The 20,110-nt window shown below is 39.5% G+C and overlaps 1 protein-coding gene and 1 long non-coding RNA gene across 3 annotated transcripts in view; one reads left to right on the top strand and one right to left on the bottom strand.

Annotated features, from left to right (window-relative positions):
- Positions 1-1,155: 1,155 nt before the first annotated feature.
- The window catches only part of SGPP1 (sphingosine-1-phosphate phosphatase 1), a 33,311-nt gene continuing 14,356 nt past the window's right edge, over positions 1,156-20,110 (top strand). The window contains exon 1 of the mRNA XM_038544901.1: positions 1,156-1,883. Within this exon, the coding sequence (XP_038400829.1) occupies positions 1,188-1,883 (696 nt within the window). The 5' untranslated portion in view covers positions 1,156-1,187. The remainder of the gene's footprint in view (positions 1,884-20,110) is intronic.
- On the bottom strand, positions 2,959-6,801 carry LOC111097071. Of its 2 annotated transcripts, XR_005363383.1 has the most exons (3): positions 6,539-6,801; positions 4,748-4,964; positions 2,959-3,287 (listed from the first exon to the last, which is right to left on the bottom strand). It is a non-coding gene; the product is annotated as an uncharacterized LOC111097071 (long non-coding RNA). The 2 variants fall into 2 exon arrangements; XR_005363382.1 differs by having other exon boundaries at positions 2,959-4,964.

Genomic DNA, 20,110 nt, shown 5'->3' with positions numbered 1-20,110 from the left:
CAAGTGGAGTGGGAGGAGGAGACTAACTCTCCGAAGGAAAATATTTCTAATGACACCGGAGGGGAAATTTCCAGCGTGTTCCTTGGAAGAGGTTCAAATTCTTTAATTACAGACCTCCTCCTTACCTGAAGCAACTTCCTGGAATTAGAGCTCCGAGGCCTTCTAATACGAACTCTACATTTTCTAGAAGTCAAGTCTGTAACTTGTGAGGCATGCAAGCCAAGCCTCTACATCAGCCTCATCAAGCTCAAAAAAAAAAAACCCAAAAAGCCTACACGCTGCTTTCAGCCACCAATTGCATTTCCCGCGCGCAACCCCACTAGCTAGTAGAATTCTTGAAAGGGGGATCCCACGCTGGCGTCCCGCGCGGCTGTGCCGTGGGGTCTGACGTTGGGCAGCCTCCCGCCGCGGGACCTGCACGGGGCCGGCCACGGGGTCCGCCGGCGCGCGGCGTCAGGACCCGAACCGCCAGCGCAGCCCCGAGGTGCCCGAGGCCGGCGATCCCGAGCCCACGGTGGTTATTCCGCCTTCAGTCGCCGGTACCGTGTGCGTGCGGGCCGGGAGCCCGTCCCGTGCTCCGCCGCTCGCACCGCCCGCACCTCGTTCGCGGCCTCTCGGGGCCGACGCTCGGTCAGAGGGGAGCCCCGCACCTCAGCCGGAGGGAGGCGGGGGAGGGGCCGGGCGCCGCGACGCCCGCTGGAGGCCGAGGCGAACGTCTCCCGGCGGCCGCCCCGCCGAGCCTCAGCGCCCAGACGCCTCCGGATGCGCTCCGGGCGGCCCCTCGCGGCCGGGCCCCCTCTCCCGGCGGCAGCGGGCGGGGGCGGGGCGGGGGCGGGGCTCTGCGCGCGCCGGCGCGTGGAGGCCGCGGGCGGGGGCGGAGCGCGCGCGGGAGGGGAGGGGAGGGGAGGGGAGAGGAGAGGAGGGGGCGCGGGGGCGCGCGCGGCCGTCCGGGGAGGGGGAGGGGGAGGGGTCCGGGGCGGGGGCGGGGGCGGGGGCGCGCGCGGCGGCCGCTGCGGCCTGAGGCGCCGTCGCCGGGCAGAGCCGACCGGGTGCCGCTGGGCGCCGCTGCCACTGGCCCGCCCGGCGCGCGGGGACGGCTCGGGACTGCGCCGGGGCCGGCCCGCCGTGCACGCCGCCGCCGCCGCCGCCGCCGTCCGCCCGTCCGCGGGCCGCCGGGTCCCGTTATCATGTCGCTGAGGCAGCGCCTGACCCAGCTGGCGGGCCGTCTGCAGGAGCCGCAGAAAGTGGCCCGTTTCCAGCGGCTGTGCGGGGTGGAAGCGCTTCCGCGCCGATCCGCCGGGCCCGCCGCCGCTCAGGGGGAGGATGAGAAGGCAGAGGCGCCCCTCGCCCGCGGCGTCCGGCGCCGGGAGCCGCAGCTGGGGGCGTCCGCAGGCCCCCAGCCGCCCGGCGGCGGCCGCAATCAGTGTCCGGCCAAGCCCGGCGGCCGCGGCGCCCCCAACGGCGTGCGGAACGGGCTGGCGAGCGAGCTGGGCCCGGCCTCGCCGCGGCGCGTGGGCGCCCTGCGCCGCAACTCGCTGACGGACGAGGAGGGCGAGCTGGCCCACGTGAGCAACTGGCCGCTCTACTACCTGTTCTGCCTCGGCACGGAGCTGGGCAACGAGCTCTTTTACATCCTGTTCTTCCCCTTCTGGATCTGGAACCTGGACGCCCTGGTGGGCCGGCGGCTGGTGGTCATCTGGGTGCTGGTCATGTACCTGGGCCAGTGCACCAAGGACGTCATCCGCTGGCCGCGGCCCGCCTCGCCGCCCGTGGTCAAGTTGGAGGTCTTCTACAACTCCGAGTACAGCATGCCCTCCACCCACGCCATGTCCGGCACCGCCATCCCCATCGCCATGGTCCTGCTCACCTACGGCCGCTGGCAGGTAAGGGCGGGGCCCGGGGGAGCGCTCCTCACTGCCCGCAGTTGTTTTAAATTGCCCGTTTCCCTCCCAAACCTCGCCTTCCACCGGTCTTCACAGTTCCCCGCCAACGGGCCCTCTCTAGGTCTCAAACAATTAAGTCGTCGGGGGGACACAGAGACTCAGCTGTCAAACTATATTCTTTTATAGCAGTGCCTTTCTTAGAACCCAAAGGAAACGCTGCTGGTGGGCTGGCATTATCATTGGGCTTTGGTTTTGTGAATGGTTTTAATTCCTGTGATGCACCGAATATAACTAATTAATTGTTCTTATATTTTAATCGTTCGGTAACGAAGACCCAGTTTCACCATAATATACAGTGCCTTCCCCCAAACTAATTCTCTTTCCGCCTCGGGAAAAGTCTTTAGCTTTACTCAGGGAACAATGTTTGTAAAACCTTAGTGTAAATTCCAAAACAAATATGGTCGTCCGAGGCAATGAAGTAATGAATTTTAAACGAAAGTCACTGTTTATGAAAGTTAATGGAACACTGCCCGAGTTGTCTTTTTAAGGGGTGTGGTTGCTAATTTGCTAATAGACACAAAGTTTAATTATCTTCTGAATCACTGATCTGTAGTGTCAGTTGTTGAGCTACTCTAGGATTATTGTTGCATTCACTTTAAAAATGCATCCTTTTTTTTTTTTTAAGATTTTATTTATTTATTCATGATAGACACGGAGAGAGAGAGAGAGGCAGAGACACAGGCAGAGGGAGAAGCAGGCTCCATGCAGGGAGCCCGACGCGGGCCTCGATCCCGGGTCTCGAGGATCACGCCCTGGGCTGAAGGCGGCGCCAAACCGATGAGCCACCCGGGCTGCCCTAAAAATGCATACTTTTAAAGTCTTTCTTAAAATTAGGGTTCTTGGTCAGACTAGTAGGTCTGTAAAAATGACATGTGTGATAGATAGCAGGGCCAGGCTGACAATCAGGGATGAGTTTCTAATGCTAAACATTTAGTATTTTGCCTACTTTTTTGGCCTCCCATTTTTTTTACTTTTTCATGGTCTATAAATTTTACTTGGGTCTGAAAACTAATTCTTTTCTATGGAAGCAAAATTGATGCTTAAACTGATGTCTTGTTTTGTTTTTTTTTTTAATGGTAAGGAGCTTTGTTCCTCCTGCAGACCAGTCCCTTAATTTAAGAATTAAGTTAGTAATTATGGACAATCTAAAGAATCAGACTTATTCGATTTTTTTTTTCATTAGAGCACAAAATCCTCTTACATTGAGAAATACTCAATTCTGTGTAAAACTCCATTCAGATAAACTTACTTTTTCCAGATTCAATTCCAGTATAGATAAAGTCTTGGTCCCTATGGGCACTTCTGTGCAGCACCTCTCTCTCACAATAACATGGAAAACACATACTGTGCAGAGTAAGAATGACAGAATTACTAGGGGAGAGTACCATGGACAGTTTTGTTCTTTCCTATTTAGCCAAAGGAGATAGAGATGATACTCAGATTATAAAGTAGTACTGCCATTTTTGCATGATAGATAAAGATCTTAAATTTTATAATCTAAATAGTTCAGATTTAAGATTGTCATTGAGTTACTTTCGGCATGGTATTTACTAGTTAGCTAATGATGTTTCTCTTATTTTTATGAGACTTTCAGGATTCCATTACTTTAGGGCCTTTTAGAACTCCTCAACGAGTAGCTATGTTGCATGCTGTTAATATTAGCAGTCCAAGTAAGAGAAAAGAGTTATTTTTTGCTCATCATTTAGTCAGAACACATGCTAACAGGAAGTCTGAAAACTACTGCTGATCATTTATGGATTGTAGATATTAGTATTCTGACATTCAGGGTTATTTGAATTGTCAGAATAAGCTTACATCATAGTTTTTGAATAATCTAGTATATTTAAATCAAAGTCTGAGCAATTTGTAGATCTCAATTTTAGACATTGAGCTAGATGAGACTTTAGAAATCACTTAGTCTCAAGCTATTTTACAGATGTGGAAACTGACCTATTAGAATTAATCTTATAACATTAGGTTCAATTTCTTATTTTATATTTTTTTACTCTAAATTTGAGTAAGCTTCTAAATTTGAATACTTGTTTGTCTTTCGGTTAGCTGGTAGAGAAGAAAGGCTCCCTTGTATGGAAGTTCTGTTTATAAATGTTTATAATAATCTAGTATAAAAACTAAAATGACTTTTTTAACCTTTTTACTTCTTAAAAAAGAAAATAAAAGTACCTTCTTTTGCTTAAGTTGTTTTGGTCTTATGCTCTGTCAGTTAGTATTGTGGTAGTTTGAAGGGTTTTATTTCCAGAGTGGGTAATGAAAAAATATATTGGAATCTCGGATGGTAAGAATTAGACAATAGAAGCCTGGTGTTTTTCTAATAGTAGTTTTGGTTGACAGTCCTGACCTTGTTAGGCCCCCACCGCTTATTCAGGACTAGTGTGATCACTTCTCTGCCTAGGATGCTGAACCAGCTCTGGAAGCGGAGTGTACTCACATACCGTCCCTCTGGCGTGGATTAACTACTGAACTCCTCCCTGTCACTTAATGTTCCACTTGAAATCTGCTCAAGGTTCACTGCCTATGCAGAGCCTTTTTAATTAACCCCTTCTGTTTCATTAGTCCTCATTTGTTCTTAAAATGACAATAGACCAAAAAAATTACTGGGAGACTTGTTTGAATCTTACTCTCAGAGATTCTGATCCATTAGCTAGCTAAGTGAGGGTGTACTGTGTTTTACTGAAGGTTCCCAAAGATTTTTGAGGAAAAATCTCAACTTTCTTAAATGTCTTCCAGTAAAATTAACTCTTGATCCTTCAAATATATTTTATATTTCTCCAATATTGTTGTCTCACCTTTTTTGCAATTCTAGTCTTTGAATCTTTTTAAGGTGTGTTATAATATCAAAAGAGATCAGAACAGTGTGACTCCAAGCGGTTGATACTAGAAGAATGTTTTTTCATGGTGATGCAAGAGAGAAAATGTATGGCATTTCTCCAGGGATTAACTTGAGATCCATTAGCCAGGATGATAATTCTTGCTCTCATATTATTTGTTGGAATTTTTTGTAGCCTTAATTGGGAAAAAAAATAGGAAGGGTCAGCAGGTATTAATAAGCACATAGTCCTTTGAAGAATAATTGATCATTAAAAATAAAACACTCCTTTTGTATTTATTTTTGCATGTTCTTTCAAAAAATAAAAATTCTTAATTCTTAAATACTATGGCATATAATGAGCTCTTATTTTATTTTATTTTATTTTATTTTATTTTAAGATTTTATTTATTCATGAGAGAGAGAGAGAGAGAGAGAGAGGCAGAGATACAGGCAGAGGGAGAAGCAGGCTCCATTCAAGGAGCTCGATGTGGGACTTGGTCCCAGGACTCCAGGATCTCGCCCTGAGCCAAAGGCAGGTGCTCAACCGCTGAGCCACCCAGGCATCCCGAGTTCTAATTTTATACTTGATTTAATGACATTAAGAAAGTTTAGAATTAATTTCATTTAGAAAAAATTATTGTCATCACTTTTTGCCAGACCCATTCCCAACTAGTCAGTATCCTTTCACTAATTTTAATAATAATAATAGTAATTCTATTATTAACATTATTAACATTTATGAAGGTCTTACCATAGGTCGGACATTTTTTGAAAGGTCTGTTACCTGATTTAGTCTACTCTTAAAACACCCCAGTGTTTGGCTCTACTATTAATACAAGTGTACAGGTCAGAAAACTACAGTAGAGGGAGGTTCAGTAACTTGACAAAGTAACATAGCTAGTAAGTCTCAAGGGGCAAATTTCAATCTTACAAGACTTATGCAGAAAACTCTTCAAATCATGCTGTGTGATTTTTAAAGAATCTTTGCAATAACAAATATTTTTGAAACATATATGATTGTGTCTTAAACTACAAAAACAGTTTTTATATGCCTTGAGATGATAATGTGTATATACATACGTATGCAATATCTACAAATATTGTAAACATATTAAGTTGTTGAATGAGATCAGTGTTAATTTTCTCACCCTTTTCCTCTATCTTCCTAATATAAATAAAAAATGTCATAAACATGAGAGCTTTGGAAAAGAAAAGCACATATTTTATGAAAATATAGTTTACTGTAGATAATGAAGATATCAGAGATCATAAAAAGATAAAAGGAAGACAAGAAGTAAGAGATACAAAAGTGGGTAACAGATGACAAATGAAGACTAGAAAAGGCTGCAAGAACCAGTGGAAACTGATCCCTGGTAATTCTGCGAGAAAACAGTTTATTAAAAAAATCAGACTGGTTTGGTCTTTGATTTCTTTTTATCTGCTGTCATACTTGTGTTTGAAATGCACATTTTCTGATTTTATAAGTGCTTATTATTCTTGATTTAAAATTAATCTTTAAAAATATTTTATTTATTTATTTATTTATTCATGAGAGACACAGACAGAGAAGCAGAGACCTAGGCAGAGGGAGAAACAGGCTCCTTCAAGGAGCCTGATGTGTGACTCGATCCCAGACCCTGGGATCACAACCTGGGCCAAAAGCAAACGTTCAACCACTGAGCCACCCAAGTGTCCCTGATTTAAAATTAATTAAATTTATTTTTTGAATAAGGAATACTTTATAAAATATTAAATATTTAATACTTACATGAGAAAATGAAAAGGAGAGGGCATTTCTCTTCTTTTTCTGTTCCACAGCTACCAGAATCTCTTTTCCAGGATTCATTGTTGTAAGTTTCTTGTTTAGCCTTCTAGAGAGTCTTAACTGTTGTAGACATGTATCTGTATAGTTTATTTTTCATACAAATGTTAACATACGGGATCCCTGGGTGGCGCAGGGGTTTGGCGCCTGCCTTTGGCCCAGGGCGCGATCCTGGAGACCTGGGATCGAATCCCACGTCGGGCTTCCGGTGCATGGAGCCTGCTTCTCCCTCTGCCTGTGTCTCTGCCTCTCTCTCTTTCTCTCTCTGTGACTATCATAAATAAATAAACATTTAAAAAAAAAAAAACAAAAAACAAAAAAAACAAATGTTAACATACTATACTGTTCTGGACCCTGCTTTTTTCATTTAGAAATATATTGTGGAAAAGATTTTCCTTTTCTTTTACCCAACAGTTAATGGGTACTAACTTTGTGCTTAACAGTTGTTTTAAATGCTTTATGTAACAATTCTTTTGATCCCCACAAAATCTTGTGTTATCACTGGTTTACAGAAGGAACTGAGGCAGAGGGATTTTAATTTGCTCCAGATGACTCTGCAAGTACATAACAGAGCCTAGATTCAAACCTAGACAGTTTGGCTGCAAAATTACATTATGCTACTGTATTATTAGTACCTCTCCATATTATATAGAGCTATGTAATTTTTTCACATTTACATTATAATCCAATATATATATTTTAAGATTTATTTATTTTAGAGAGAGTGCACATGCAAGAGCAGGGGGAAGGGCAGAAGGAGAAGGAGAGAAAATCTCAAGCAGACTCATCACTGAGCAAGGAGCCTGACATAGGGCTGGATCCCAGGACTCTGGAATCATGACCTGAGCTGAATTCAAGAGTTGGAACTTGGGATCCCTGGGTGGCGCAGCGGTTTGGCGCCTGCCTTTGGCCCAGGGCGCGATCCTGGAGACCCGGGATCGAATCCCACGTCGGGCTCCCGGTGCATGGAGCCTGCTTCTCCCTCTGCCTGTGTCTCTGCCTCTCTCTCTCTCTCTCTGTGACTATCATAAAAAAAAAAAAAAAAAGAGTTGGACACTTAACTGCCGACTGAGGCACCCACGCACTCCTGATCCATTATATTAACATGGCATAATTTATTTAGTAAGTTGACTATTCCAAATCTGCCTATTCAGACCTTTCTCATATATTTTTTCCTATTAGATTGCTGGCATTTTACTTACCGATTTTTTAAACTATTCTTTTTGTTTTATTTCTTAACTGTTGCCCTACCTTTAAGTATGTTATACCACTTCAAGTATAGCATAAGAACCTTACCACAGGGATGCCTGGGTGGCTCAGCAGTTGAGTGTCTGCCTTTGGCTCAGGGCGTGATCCTGGGGTCCTGGGATCAAGTCCTGCATCAGGCTTCCTACGGGGAGCCTGCTTCTCCCTCTGCCTATGTCCTTGCCTCTCTCTCTGTGTCTCTCTTGAATAAATAAATAAATCTTAAAAAAAAAAAAAAAGAACCTTACCACAGTATACTTACATTTTTCCTTCTCCCCTCCTTTGTATTATTGTTGTCATACATTTTACATTTACATGTTATAAAACTCACAGTAATAACATTATTATTTTTGTGTCACGTTCCAACATTTCTAGATTTTTTTCTCCATTCTTCCCCTGTTCTGGAATGACAGTTTCATGTATCTTAAATTGCTTAACACTGGTCACTCACAGATCACTGATGTGATGATGATGACTGCAGTATTTTTGCACTCTGTGCTTCATTTGGGATCCTTTCGATTGCTATGACATCAAGTTCACTGATCTTTCTTCTGCAGTGTCTTATTTTCTGGTAGACTCCTCAACTAGGATGGGATATTGTTTCAGATACTATATATTTTATATGCTAGAAGCTCCAATTGGATGTTTTTTTTAATCTTCCATTTCTCCACTCATTATGTTCCTATTTTCTTTTACATTCTTGAAATATTTTATTTTTTTATTTATTTTTATTTTTATTTTATTTTTTAATTCATAGAGGCACAGAGAGAAAGAGAGAGAGGCAGAGGGAGAAGCAGGCACCATGCAGAGAGCCTGATGTGGGACTCGATCCAGAGTCTCCAGGATCACGCCCTAGGCTACAGGTGGCGCTAAACCGCTGCGCCTCCGGGCTGCCCTCTTGATAGATTTTAATAGTATTTTAAGGTTCTTATTCACTAATTCCATCATCTTTGTTATCTTTGTGTGATTCTCACATTTCTCTTGGTTATGGATCATATTCTCTGGCTTCTTTGTGTCAGTAATTTTTATAGAGTTTTTGATTTTGTTGTGTTCCCTTAAATTGTGTTGGACTTTATTGTGGTTACATTTAAATTACTTGTCAGTTTAAGCTTCTAGAGAGGGTTCAGAATAGCCATAGTTTAGAGCTACTTTGGCCTCACTGCCAAGGTTATAACCTTTTTTTTTTTTTTAAGATTATATTTCTAAGTAATCTCTACACTCAGTATGGGACTTGAACTTAGAACCCTGAGATCAAGAGTTTCATGCTCTACCAACTGAGCTAGCCAGGCTCTCTAGGCAATAACCTTATAAAGACTGCCCAATTCCCTTAGTATTCTGCCTGGTGGGAAAGCAATTCCAGGCCCCGGTGAACTTTGGATATTGTTTGGCCTACTATTTTCTGGTAGTTTTACCCAGCTTGGTGGACTTTAACTCCATGCGTGCACACATTGGTACTCAAACAATTTGCAGAGACACCCCCCCAACCCCCTACAGATCACTGGGGCTCATTCTCTGTGCGCATTCCTCTCTCTAGTGTTATGTCCTGCAAATAAATGGCTGCTTTGGCCTCAGAATTCCACTCTTCTTCCCCTTAACTCAGTGAGACTGCTAGACTTTGTTTTGGTTCCTCCTCCCATGCTACAGCCTGGAAACTGCCTCTAGCAGCAAGCTAGGGCAATCATAGGGCTCATTTCATTTGTTTCCCTTTTCTCCTGAATTATAGTTCTGTGCTTGTTTTCCAGTATATGAAAATGGTTGTTTTATATAATTTGTCTAGTTTTCTGCCTGTTTACAATGGAACAGCTGTTATTACAACAGTTAATCCTTTGTGGGCAGAAACAAATCCTCTTACCTCTACTTACTGTTGTTTTTTGTATTAAAAAAATTTATTGAGATGTAATTCATTTACCATACAGTTCACCCATTTAAAATATGCAGTTCAGTGGCTTTCGATATATTCATAGAGTTGTGCAACCGTCACCACAGTCAACTTTAGAACATTTTCATCACCACCCAAAGGAACCCCAAAGCCATAGTAGTGACTCCTCATTCCTCCCACCCCATTCCTAGGTTGTCTAATCAACCGTAGACAACCACTAATCTACTTTATGTCTCTATAGATTTGCCTACTCTGGACATTTCATATAAATAGAAGCATACAGCATGTAGTTTGTTGCTGGCTGCTACTGCTGCTGATTTTTAAAAAGATTTTATTTATCTACTCATGAAAGACACAGAGAGAGAGGCAGAGACATAGGGAGAGGGAGAAGCAAGGTTCATGCAGGGAGCCTAATGCAAGACTCAATCCCAGGACCCCAGGATCACGACCTGAGCCACCCAGGCGTCCCCGCTGGCTTCTTTCATTATCATGTTTTAAGATTCATTCATATTATAGCTTGTATCAGTACTTCATTCCTTTTATTGCCAAGTAATATCCCATCACATTTTACTTATCTTTTCATCTGCTGATAGACATTTGGTTTTACTTTTTGGTTATTTTGAATAACATTGTTACGGATAGTTTTGTGTAAGTTTTTGCATGGACATGTTTTGGTTTCTCTTGGGTTACTTATTGGTTTTGAAGCTTTTTATATTGTGATCAAATTAGCCTTTTGTCCATGTGTGATTTAGAAATATGTTTTCCTAACTTGTTCCTTCTCTTCCTATTCTTTTTTTTTTGTCCCCCAGCAGAATTATTTTCTTTTTAGGTATCTTTCGTATCATGGTTTCTGGGTTTTGTGTAACATTTTGAATAGCATTCTACTATGGTTTCTTATAGCACTTCTGTGGGTTGTTGTTGTTTTTTTTTTTTTTTAATGCTTAAATCTTTGAACTATCTCTTGCTTTGAGGAAGGAATCTAACTTGATATTTCCCAATAGCACCATTTATTGAATAGTCCATTTTCCCCTACTGACGTAGAACTGTCACTTTTATCATATATTAAATATAGGTATTTATTTAGGTCTGCAAGCTCCATATTCTATTTATTTTTAAATTAAAAATTATTTAAATTTAATTAATTAACATATAATGTATTGTTGGTTTCAGAGGTAGAGGTCAGTGATTCATCAGTCTTATATAACACCCAGTGCTTATTACATCAGATGCCCTCCTTAATGTTAATCACCTAATTACCCTGTTCCCCCAGCCTCCTCCCCTCCAGTGACCCTCAGTTTGTTTCCTATGATTTAGAGTCCTATGATTTGTCTCATACTATTCTATTTATTGTAGCTTTATAATATTTTTTTACTTACTCTTGCTGTTTTTACTTTATACAGTTTTCTGTATGTACTTTAGATTTTGTTTTTCTAGCTAAAGGAAAAAAAAGGAAATATCCTTTTGTAATTTTTAAAAAGATTTTATTTATTTGAGACAGAGACAGAGAGCATGAGCAGGGGGGAGGAGGCAAAGGGAAATGGAGAAGCAGACTCCCATAAGCAGGGTGCCCAACGTGGCACTCAATCCCAGGACCCTGAGATCATGACCTGACCTGAAGTTAGACACTTAACTGACTGAGTGACCTAGGTGGCCCTGGCTATTTTTTTATTGGAAAGATAAAATAGCACTTTCATGTTTAAATCTTTTAACTTCCTTTAGTTGGTTTTGTATATATTATGCGATATGGTTCTGATGTAGTTTTTTTCACACTGATAATTAATTGACCTAATGCCATTTTTTGAATAGTTCATCTTTTCTCCACTTATCTGTAATGCTACTTAAGTTACATATCAAGTTACCATGTGTGTATGGATGTGATTCTGGGGTTCTCTATCGTGTTTCACTGATCTCTTTGTCTCTTTATCAATAACATTGTCATACTTCAAATGCTTTAGAGTAAGTCTTAATATATTTTTTAAGAAAGTTCTTTACCCTATTCTTCAAGATTATCTTGCTGTTTTTGAGTATTTGCTTTCAATATACATTTTGGAATGAGCTCTTTAATTTCTATTAAAAACTCTGGACTTTTATTGAAATTGCAGTGAATTTATAAATTAATGTGGAGAGAATTGATAACCTTACAATACTGAGTATATCTGTGATTATGGTAAATTTTATTTACTTAGGTTTTCTTAAATGTATTTCAATGAAATTTTAGAATTTTCTCCATATAAATCAAGTATATTACCTGTTAGATTTATTTGTAGTTACTTTATATTTTTTGTCACTGTTATGAATGATATCTTGTTAAAATTCAAATATTATAACTTTGTGGTTGGAAGATAGAAACATGCTTGATTTTTATGTATTGATTATATATACAACAACTTTTTTCAACTCTTCAGTAATTTAATAATTTATATATATAAAATCTCATTTGTTCTTTATATAGAAAATCGTATCAACTGAGAATAATGACAAGTTTATTTCTTCTGTTGCAAGTATACATTTTGTCTTGTTGACTAAAAAGCTTTAATAAAGATAATGACATTAAATTCCACAAATATATTTTTTTTCCACAAATATAAATTTATTTCATTTCTAATAGGTACTAGCCAAAAACATAAGCCCTACAGATAACAGGGCAAAAAAACCAAAAATATGATCTGTATGCTCAGGGAAATCAGACCTGGTAAGACGTTACTCCACCAGTTCAAGGGAGAGAAGATGGGAGACCTAGATAAGGAGACTACAAACAATGGCCTGCCGCCTGATTTTATGTGACTTGTGAACTATGAATGGTTTTTTACATCTTAGATAAGGAGACTACAAACAATGGCCTGCCACCTGATTTTATGTGACTTGTGAACTATGAATGGTTTTTTACATCTTACGTAGTTAAACAAAGCCACAAGAATATTATTTTGTGACACATGTAAATTGTATGAAATTGATAATTTTAGTGGCTAATCATAAAACTTCTTGAACACATTTATATAAATATATGTGTGTGTGGGTGTATATAATATATATATGTCTGTGGTGCTACAACAGCAGAGTTGAGTAATTGTAACACTGGCTATATAACCCACAAAGCCCAAGATAGTTACTATTTGGTCTTTACAAAAAAAACTCTGCTGGCCCCTGACCCAGATAGTGTCAGTTATCTGGGAGGCAGTTCTAAACATGACAGAGACCTGGACAGGCTTAGTATCATCAGCATACTTTTGCAGAATGAATGCTGAGAGTGGATGGTACTGCCCTTGTAGAGTACAGATAGTGGGAAGAACAGAGGGTCAAGGGAAAAAACCTCTAAAGACATTAATATTTAAATAATGGATAGAGTGCAGATAGTGGGAAGAACAGAGGGTCAGGGGAAAAAACCTTTAAAGACATATATATTTAAATAATGGATAGAGTAAAAAGAACCTGAAACAGAAATCTGACATGTAGTAGTTCGAGAAGTAAAAAGATACCTTAGGGATTGTCTAACTGAGGCTGTGTGTGTGTGTGTGTGTGTGTGTGTGTGTGTGTAGGGGTTCTAGTAACCCATTTTTACTAGCTTAAGAAAAAAAAGGAAAATTTATTTGAGGACTAGAAAGGGTATCCTATGGAAGTCAAAGTCAAGAAATTACTGACAGCCTTTCTGAAGGATTTGAGCCAGGCCTCTGGAATGCTATCAGAATAAAGGCAGTGCTGTCCATCTTTGTTTCTTGGGGTTGCATAGTCTCTCATTTCTGCTGCTTCTCTGCTTTTGCATGCATATGTCAGCCTTACATTACCCCTACTTCTATGTCATTTCCAATTTCAAGCACACAACAGAGACTGACTTTCATTCAAATTATGATTAGGAAAAAAATCTAATCAGCTCAGTCCAGCCAGTGGATATACTGCTCTAGGGCCAAGTGTCCATGCCTGATCCAATAGCCATAGTCAAAAGAGTGGGATTGTACAGTATTAGCATGTCTCCAGGCCACATTGCTGGGTCTAAGCAGGGATGTTTGCAGAAGAAAGAATTGTAAAGTGGACAATATCATACAAAGAATATACTATAAAGGGAAGATACAAGCAAAAGAGCATCTCTAGAAAAGGACAGTAGTTAATATTGGGGTTTTTGTTTGTTTGCAAGATTTTATTTATTTGAGATAGCATAAATGGGGGGAGGGGCAGGAAAAGGGGGAGAAGTAGACTCCTTGCTGAGCAAGGAACCCCACTCAGGGCTTGACCCCAGAACTCTGAGATTATGACCTGAGCGAAAGGCAGACATTTAACTGATTGAGCCACCCAGGTGCCTCTAGTTAATATTGTTAAATGCTGCTAAAAGGACAAGCAAGATAAGTACTAAGCTTATTGAAGACTTAGAAAATAAAAATAGGAAAAATCTAATGTTAACATTTTTGGGTATTTCCTTACAATTTGAAAATAATTGCAACCATATTGTATATGGTGTTTATTCTTTTTTAATTTAACATAATGTGTGATAGTTAATTTTGTATGTCCCTTGGCTAGGCCTCAATACCCAGATTTTTGGTCAAACACTATTGTAGAGGTTTCTATGAAGATATTTTTTAGATGGTATTGACATTTCGATCAGTAGACTTTGAGAAGTTCACCTACCATAATATTGGTAGGGCTTCATCTAATCAATGGAAGGCCTCATGAGAAAAGGGACCCAGGAAGAGGGGATTCTGCCCACCTGCTGTCTTGGTACTAGAGCTACATCAACTCCCTCCTGGATCTCCCGTCTGCTGACCTACCCTGCAGATTTTGTATTTGCAGCCTCCATGATCCTTAAATCCAATAATAGAGCCAAATCTTGCAATGAATCTCTCTCCATCTCTGTGTATTACATACCTCTTACTGGTTTTGTTTCTCTGGAGAACTCTAATTTTTTCTTAATGAATGAAACACTCTCATATTCTTGCAGAATAGCTTTTATTATAGAATTGTCCTTACTACAGATACTATCCTCTCCTTTTATAGATGAGGAAACTGATGCAAAGAGATTTTGAAACTAGCCCGATGTCCCACACCTGAAGTAGGCACCTTTAGGGAGTCAGCCTAGCTCACAACCCTCAAAGGGTTCCTCACCTTTAGGGCACATATTTTGTCTGTGCCATCTTTTTCATCAGAAATTGAGAACAGGTACTGAGTTTGGGCAGGTTTCTTCACTAAAGAAGTAAATATTGAAAAACCTCCACTACCATGTAGACTAAAGAGCAGAAAAGCTGCTACTACACTGAAAAAGATGAGGCAGATATGTAAGAAGAAGAAATGGTCCTGTGACTGTCTAGTTTATAGTTCAATTTCTTGAAGCTTAGCTTCCTTTTGCCTTAAGGCTCAATGAGATACTCTGTACCCTTACAATACATCTCTTTCTCTCAACATAAATTGATTCCTGTTATTTACATTTTTTAGAGTCCCAATAAATACATATAGTAAATGGCTAGAGCTAGGTTTGTGTAGCTCCAAAAATCCATTATTTTAAACTATTACATTATATACAATAAATATTTATTTGTTCATTGTGTGGTATATTTAATTTCATGATAAACATTTTTATATAGGATTCCTTGCCCCACGTTTCTATGTCTTTGGTACAGGATTTTAGGAGAAAGATAACTGTGTCAATGTATATGAACATTAGAGCTCTATTTTTTTTTTTTTTTTAAGATTTTACTTATTTCAGACAGGGAAACTGAGAGAGAACGAGTGGGCAGGAGGGGCAGAGGGAGAAGCAGACTCCCCAGGCACCCAACATTTTCAATTCAATCTGTCCTTTTGACGTATTCATATCTGATGTCATCTTACTGTTTCTCTTGCGAACTCTTAAATTACAACATGTAAATTTAGCAACAGAACACATCAAGTAAATATTAATTATAATTTTAAGTACATTTTGTATTAAAAACCACAATAAAGAATGTACTATTTATTACTATACTATTTGATGTAGACTTAGGTTAATAAAATAGGATCTCTTTCCAATTCCTGTCTAGGGAAAGGATTTGTGATAAAGAGAAGGACTAGATGTTTTAGCTTACATCATTTTATAGCTGCGTGCAGGCAGACCACAGCTTTCCAGATAGTTAAGATGAACAAGAAATTCCTGTTTCTTTCAGTGGAAACCAGAGTAGAAACAAGAGAAAAAGTAAATTCAGTCTTCCAGGCAGTTACCAATTCATTCATTCATTCCAATTCCAATCTATCAAAGAAATTTTTATCTAATTGTCTCTTGAATAATCTAGCCCTATTTACTACAAAGCCTCAGAGAGTTTCTCCAGTATCTAATATCGAATCTGTGGAGATTTTTTTTTTAATTCCTATTCAAATCTTCAGAATTGGGAGCAAATCTAGCCTGAGGTATCAATAGCTCTTATAGAGTAGCTTCAGCACTTGGGAGGTTAAGTGGAGTAGGAGCAATTAAGTATAGTAATTTTCAAAATGTAAAAGGCATTGTAATAGAAAACTCAAATTGTCTTCTCCACATTGGCAAATTCAGCAATTTTATAAGAGTCCTAGTTTCTATTTTTAAAAAAGTCCTCTTCCTCTTTTCCTCTGCAATAACAATCTAACCAACCTTTCTTTTTTTTAATTTATTTTTATTTTTTATTTATTTATGATAGTCACACACACACAGAGAGAGAGAGAGAGAGAGAGAGGCAGAGACACAGGCAGAGGGAGAAGCAGGCTCCATGCACCGGGAGCCCAACGTGGGATTCGACCCCAGGTCTCCAGGATCACGCCCTGGGCCAAAGGCAGGCGCTAAACCTGCGCCACCCAGGGATCCCACCAACCTTTCTTTTATATATATGTGTGTGTATATATATATATATTTATTGAAGTTCAATTTGCCAACATATAGTATAACACCCAGTGCTTGTTCTGTCAAGTGCTCTCCTCAGTGCCCGTCACCCATCACCCCATCCCCCTGGCTGCCTCCCCTTCCACTATCCCTTATTCATTTTCCAGAGTTAGGAGTCTCTCTTGTTTTGTCACCCTCTCTAATTTTTCCCACTCATTTTCTTCCTTCCTTTCCCCTATAATCCCTTTCACTATTTTTTATATTCTCAGAATGAGTGAAACCATATGATTGTCCTTCTCCGATTAACTGACTTCATTCAGCAGAAGACCAGCTGGAAGAACTAACCAACCTTTCTACACACATATTTGTCTTTCTGTTCTCCACTTGACTGTCACTCTCTATTCCTAATTCCTACCCATCCCAATCCTTTACTTGACAAATAAATTGGCTGGAATTTTTGAAGCCAAAATTCATTTCTAGGCAGATGTTACAAATAAATGTGGATTTGTTCTTTACTAAAGTATTAATAGATTAATCTTACCTAATATACAACTTACTATGTACTAGGCACTGTTCTAAAAGTTTTATACATATTAGCTCATTTAATCATCAGAACAACCCAATGGGGTAGATATTCTAATTTAAATGAAACTGAGGCAAAGAAAAGTCCACAATTAAACGGGTATTAAGTTAGGGAGCTGAGAGTTTCAAATACTGAAGTCTAGTTCCCAAGTCTAAGCTCTTAACCACTATAACTAAGCTGTCCTTCATGTATAAAGAGTTTTTTAATTCCTTGTATACCTAGGGTCAAGCAGATTATCACTCAGATTTTTTTAATTTAGGTTTTTCTTAGAATGGAGGCTAGGCACAAACTTAATTAGAGGTAGAAGAGATCTTAAAGATATTAGTTCCACTCCCCTCCCTTTACAAATGAGGAAGCAGGGACGCCTGGGTGGCTCGGTGGGTGGTTGAGCGTCTGCCTTTGGCCCAGGGCATGATCCTGGAGTCCAGGGATCGAGTCCCACATCGGGCTCCCTGCATGGAGTCTGCTTCTCCTCTCTCTGACTGTGTCTCTGCCTTTCTCTCTGTGTCTCTCATGAATAAATAAATAAAATCTTAAAAAAAAAAAAAAAAATGAGGAAGCAGACCCAGGGATGCTAAATACCACTTAGCATTATATTCTTCCAGTGACCTATTCTGATGCCTTTTCTAGTTTACCATGCTTGTTACTTTATACTTTTATCACTATACAAAAGGTAATAATTTTAAGTTTGGTAAACAATCCTAGTTTCTATTTTCCTTTTCTATGAGAACATTGAGCTTTACCTGCTAAATTTGTTATTTCCTCAAATAAGAAGTTTTTACTTAAATCTTTAGGTCTTATGAAAAAAGCTGAAAGAAAAATTTACAAGTCCTTCACATTTTCAAATTAGAAAAAATTTACCAAACTGAAAACAGATCACATGACCTCCTAGACGCTTTTAATTTCATACCACTATCTAATCTTTTCATTGCACAGCCTGTTACAGGAACATTTATCTAAACATTCCCTCCAGTTGTTCTACCAAATGGTTTTATTCCTAAGTGATACGCTTTCCTTAACTCTTTATCACACATAATCAGAATTAGTTTTTATATTTTGTCATTTGCCATTCACATTCATTGAGGTTAGTAAAAAAAAAAAAAAAGGTCATAAGATGCCTTGCAATTAAAGCAATGGCAAAAACTGTCTTCAATAGAATTTAAAATTTTCATAGTAATTTAAATATGGGACAAAGGCAGGCTCCAGAAAAAAATTATATTTTGAATTTGAGAAATGGATAGTGTATGCATAAACAACAGATGACAAGGATACCACATTAATGATCTATCTGCCTTGTTCTAATACTGCTAGTGGAATAAAAATTGATACAATCTTTCTGGAAAGCATTTTGTTAATACATAAAAGAGCTCCAGAGGTACCTGGATGGCTCAGTTGGTTAAGTGTTTGCCTCTGGCTCAGGTCAGGATCACAGAGTCCTGGGATCAAGTCCGCTGGTATTGACTCCCTGCTCAGCCGAGAGCTTGCTTCTCCTTCTCCTACTCCCTCTACTTGTGCTCTTTCTCCCTGTCTGTAATAAATAAAATCTTTTATTTATCTTAATGTGTACATTAAATGATTGCATATAGATCAGTTTTTGTTTTACCTTTTTGAACCCACATATTATTTTTTAAAAATTATTTGAGAGAGAGAGAGAGAGAGAGAGAGAGAGCATGCGCACGCACACAAGTGGGAGGAGGGGCAGAAGGAGAGGGAGAAGCATCCCATTGAACAGGGAGCCTGATGCAGAACTCAATCCCAGGACCCTGAGATCGTGACCTGAGCCACAGGCAGAAACTTAATTGAGCCACCCAGGTGCCTGGAACCCGTATATTGTTATACACTATACTAACCTACCAGTATGGAATGTACTAAGAAGGAAGACATGCTATTATGATTAAGTTTTTTGCTTTGTTTTGCTTTTAGTATACAAAATATAGTTTACAATGTGCTATTGTAGGACATGGTTTTTATATTTCTATACAATTTGGTTACTTTGTTTTAGAAAGTGTGTATTAATTTTAAAAGTTTAAGCTACAGAATCCTTACCTAACAATGTTTATTCTAAAACAAGTATTGGAAATTATTGAAGTTTACTTAAAAGGATTTCAGACTGCAATTTATTGTGATGGATTCCAGAGATGCTCTTAGAACTAAAGGTTCATGCGGCCCAGGTTTGAGGCCAAGAACTGAATGGCCTTTGACCCCAAGGTTATCATGAATGTGATAAGGTAAGACTGATACCCTTAGTGGCTGAAGGCTTATGTTTACTTCATTTAACAAGTACTTACTGACTGCCTACTATATGTAAACACTAATTGTAGTCACCGATAATACAGCAGTGAACAAGAGATTCAAGTTCCTCCCCCCATGGAATTTACATTCTTGAGGAGACAATAATTAAATACTATTATTTTTAATATATGTATATACATGTAATATATGTACATATAGAGAATACATAAGCTTTATTATATCCTAATGCACAAATATACCTTCTATCAAAGATGAGTCTGTAACTTTTTCCATTAATATTTTGTAGCCTTCAGTGTACCAGTCTTTTACTTACTTAAATTTATTTCTAAGTATTTTCTTAATTTCCTTTTCAGATTGTTCAATGCTGGTGTACAGAAACATAACTGATTTGTGTGTGTTAATCTTATACCATGCAACTTTGCTGAATTCATTTACTAACTCTGGTAGTTTTTTGTGGATTCTTTGGGGGGCTTTCTTTCTTTCAATCATGTTATCTGTGAATAGAGATAGTTTTCCTTTGTCTTTTCAAATTTAGATGTCTTTTCTTTTTCTCGCCTATCTGTTCTAGCTAGAACTTTAAATACAGTCTTAAATAGCAGCAGTGAGAGGTAGATACCTTGTATTGTTTCTCATCTTGGAGAGAAACCTTTCAGTCTGTCACCATTAAATTTGTTATCTGTAAGTAGTTCATAAGTGCCCTTTAACACGTTGAAGAAATTCCTTTCTTTCCTAGTTTTTTTGAGTGCTTTTATT

This window comes from Canis lupus, chromosome 8 (assembly GCF_011100685.1).
Source record: "Canis lupus familiaris isolate Mischka breed German Shepherd chromosome 8, alternate assembly UU_Cfam_GSD_1.0, whole genome shotgun sequence".
Lineage (NCBI taxonomy): Eukaryota > Metazoa > Chordata > Mammalia > Carnivora > Canidae > Canis > Canis lupus.
This window is presented reverse-complemented; position numbering and strand designations above follow the sequence as displayed.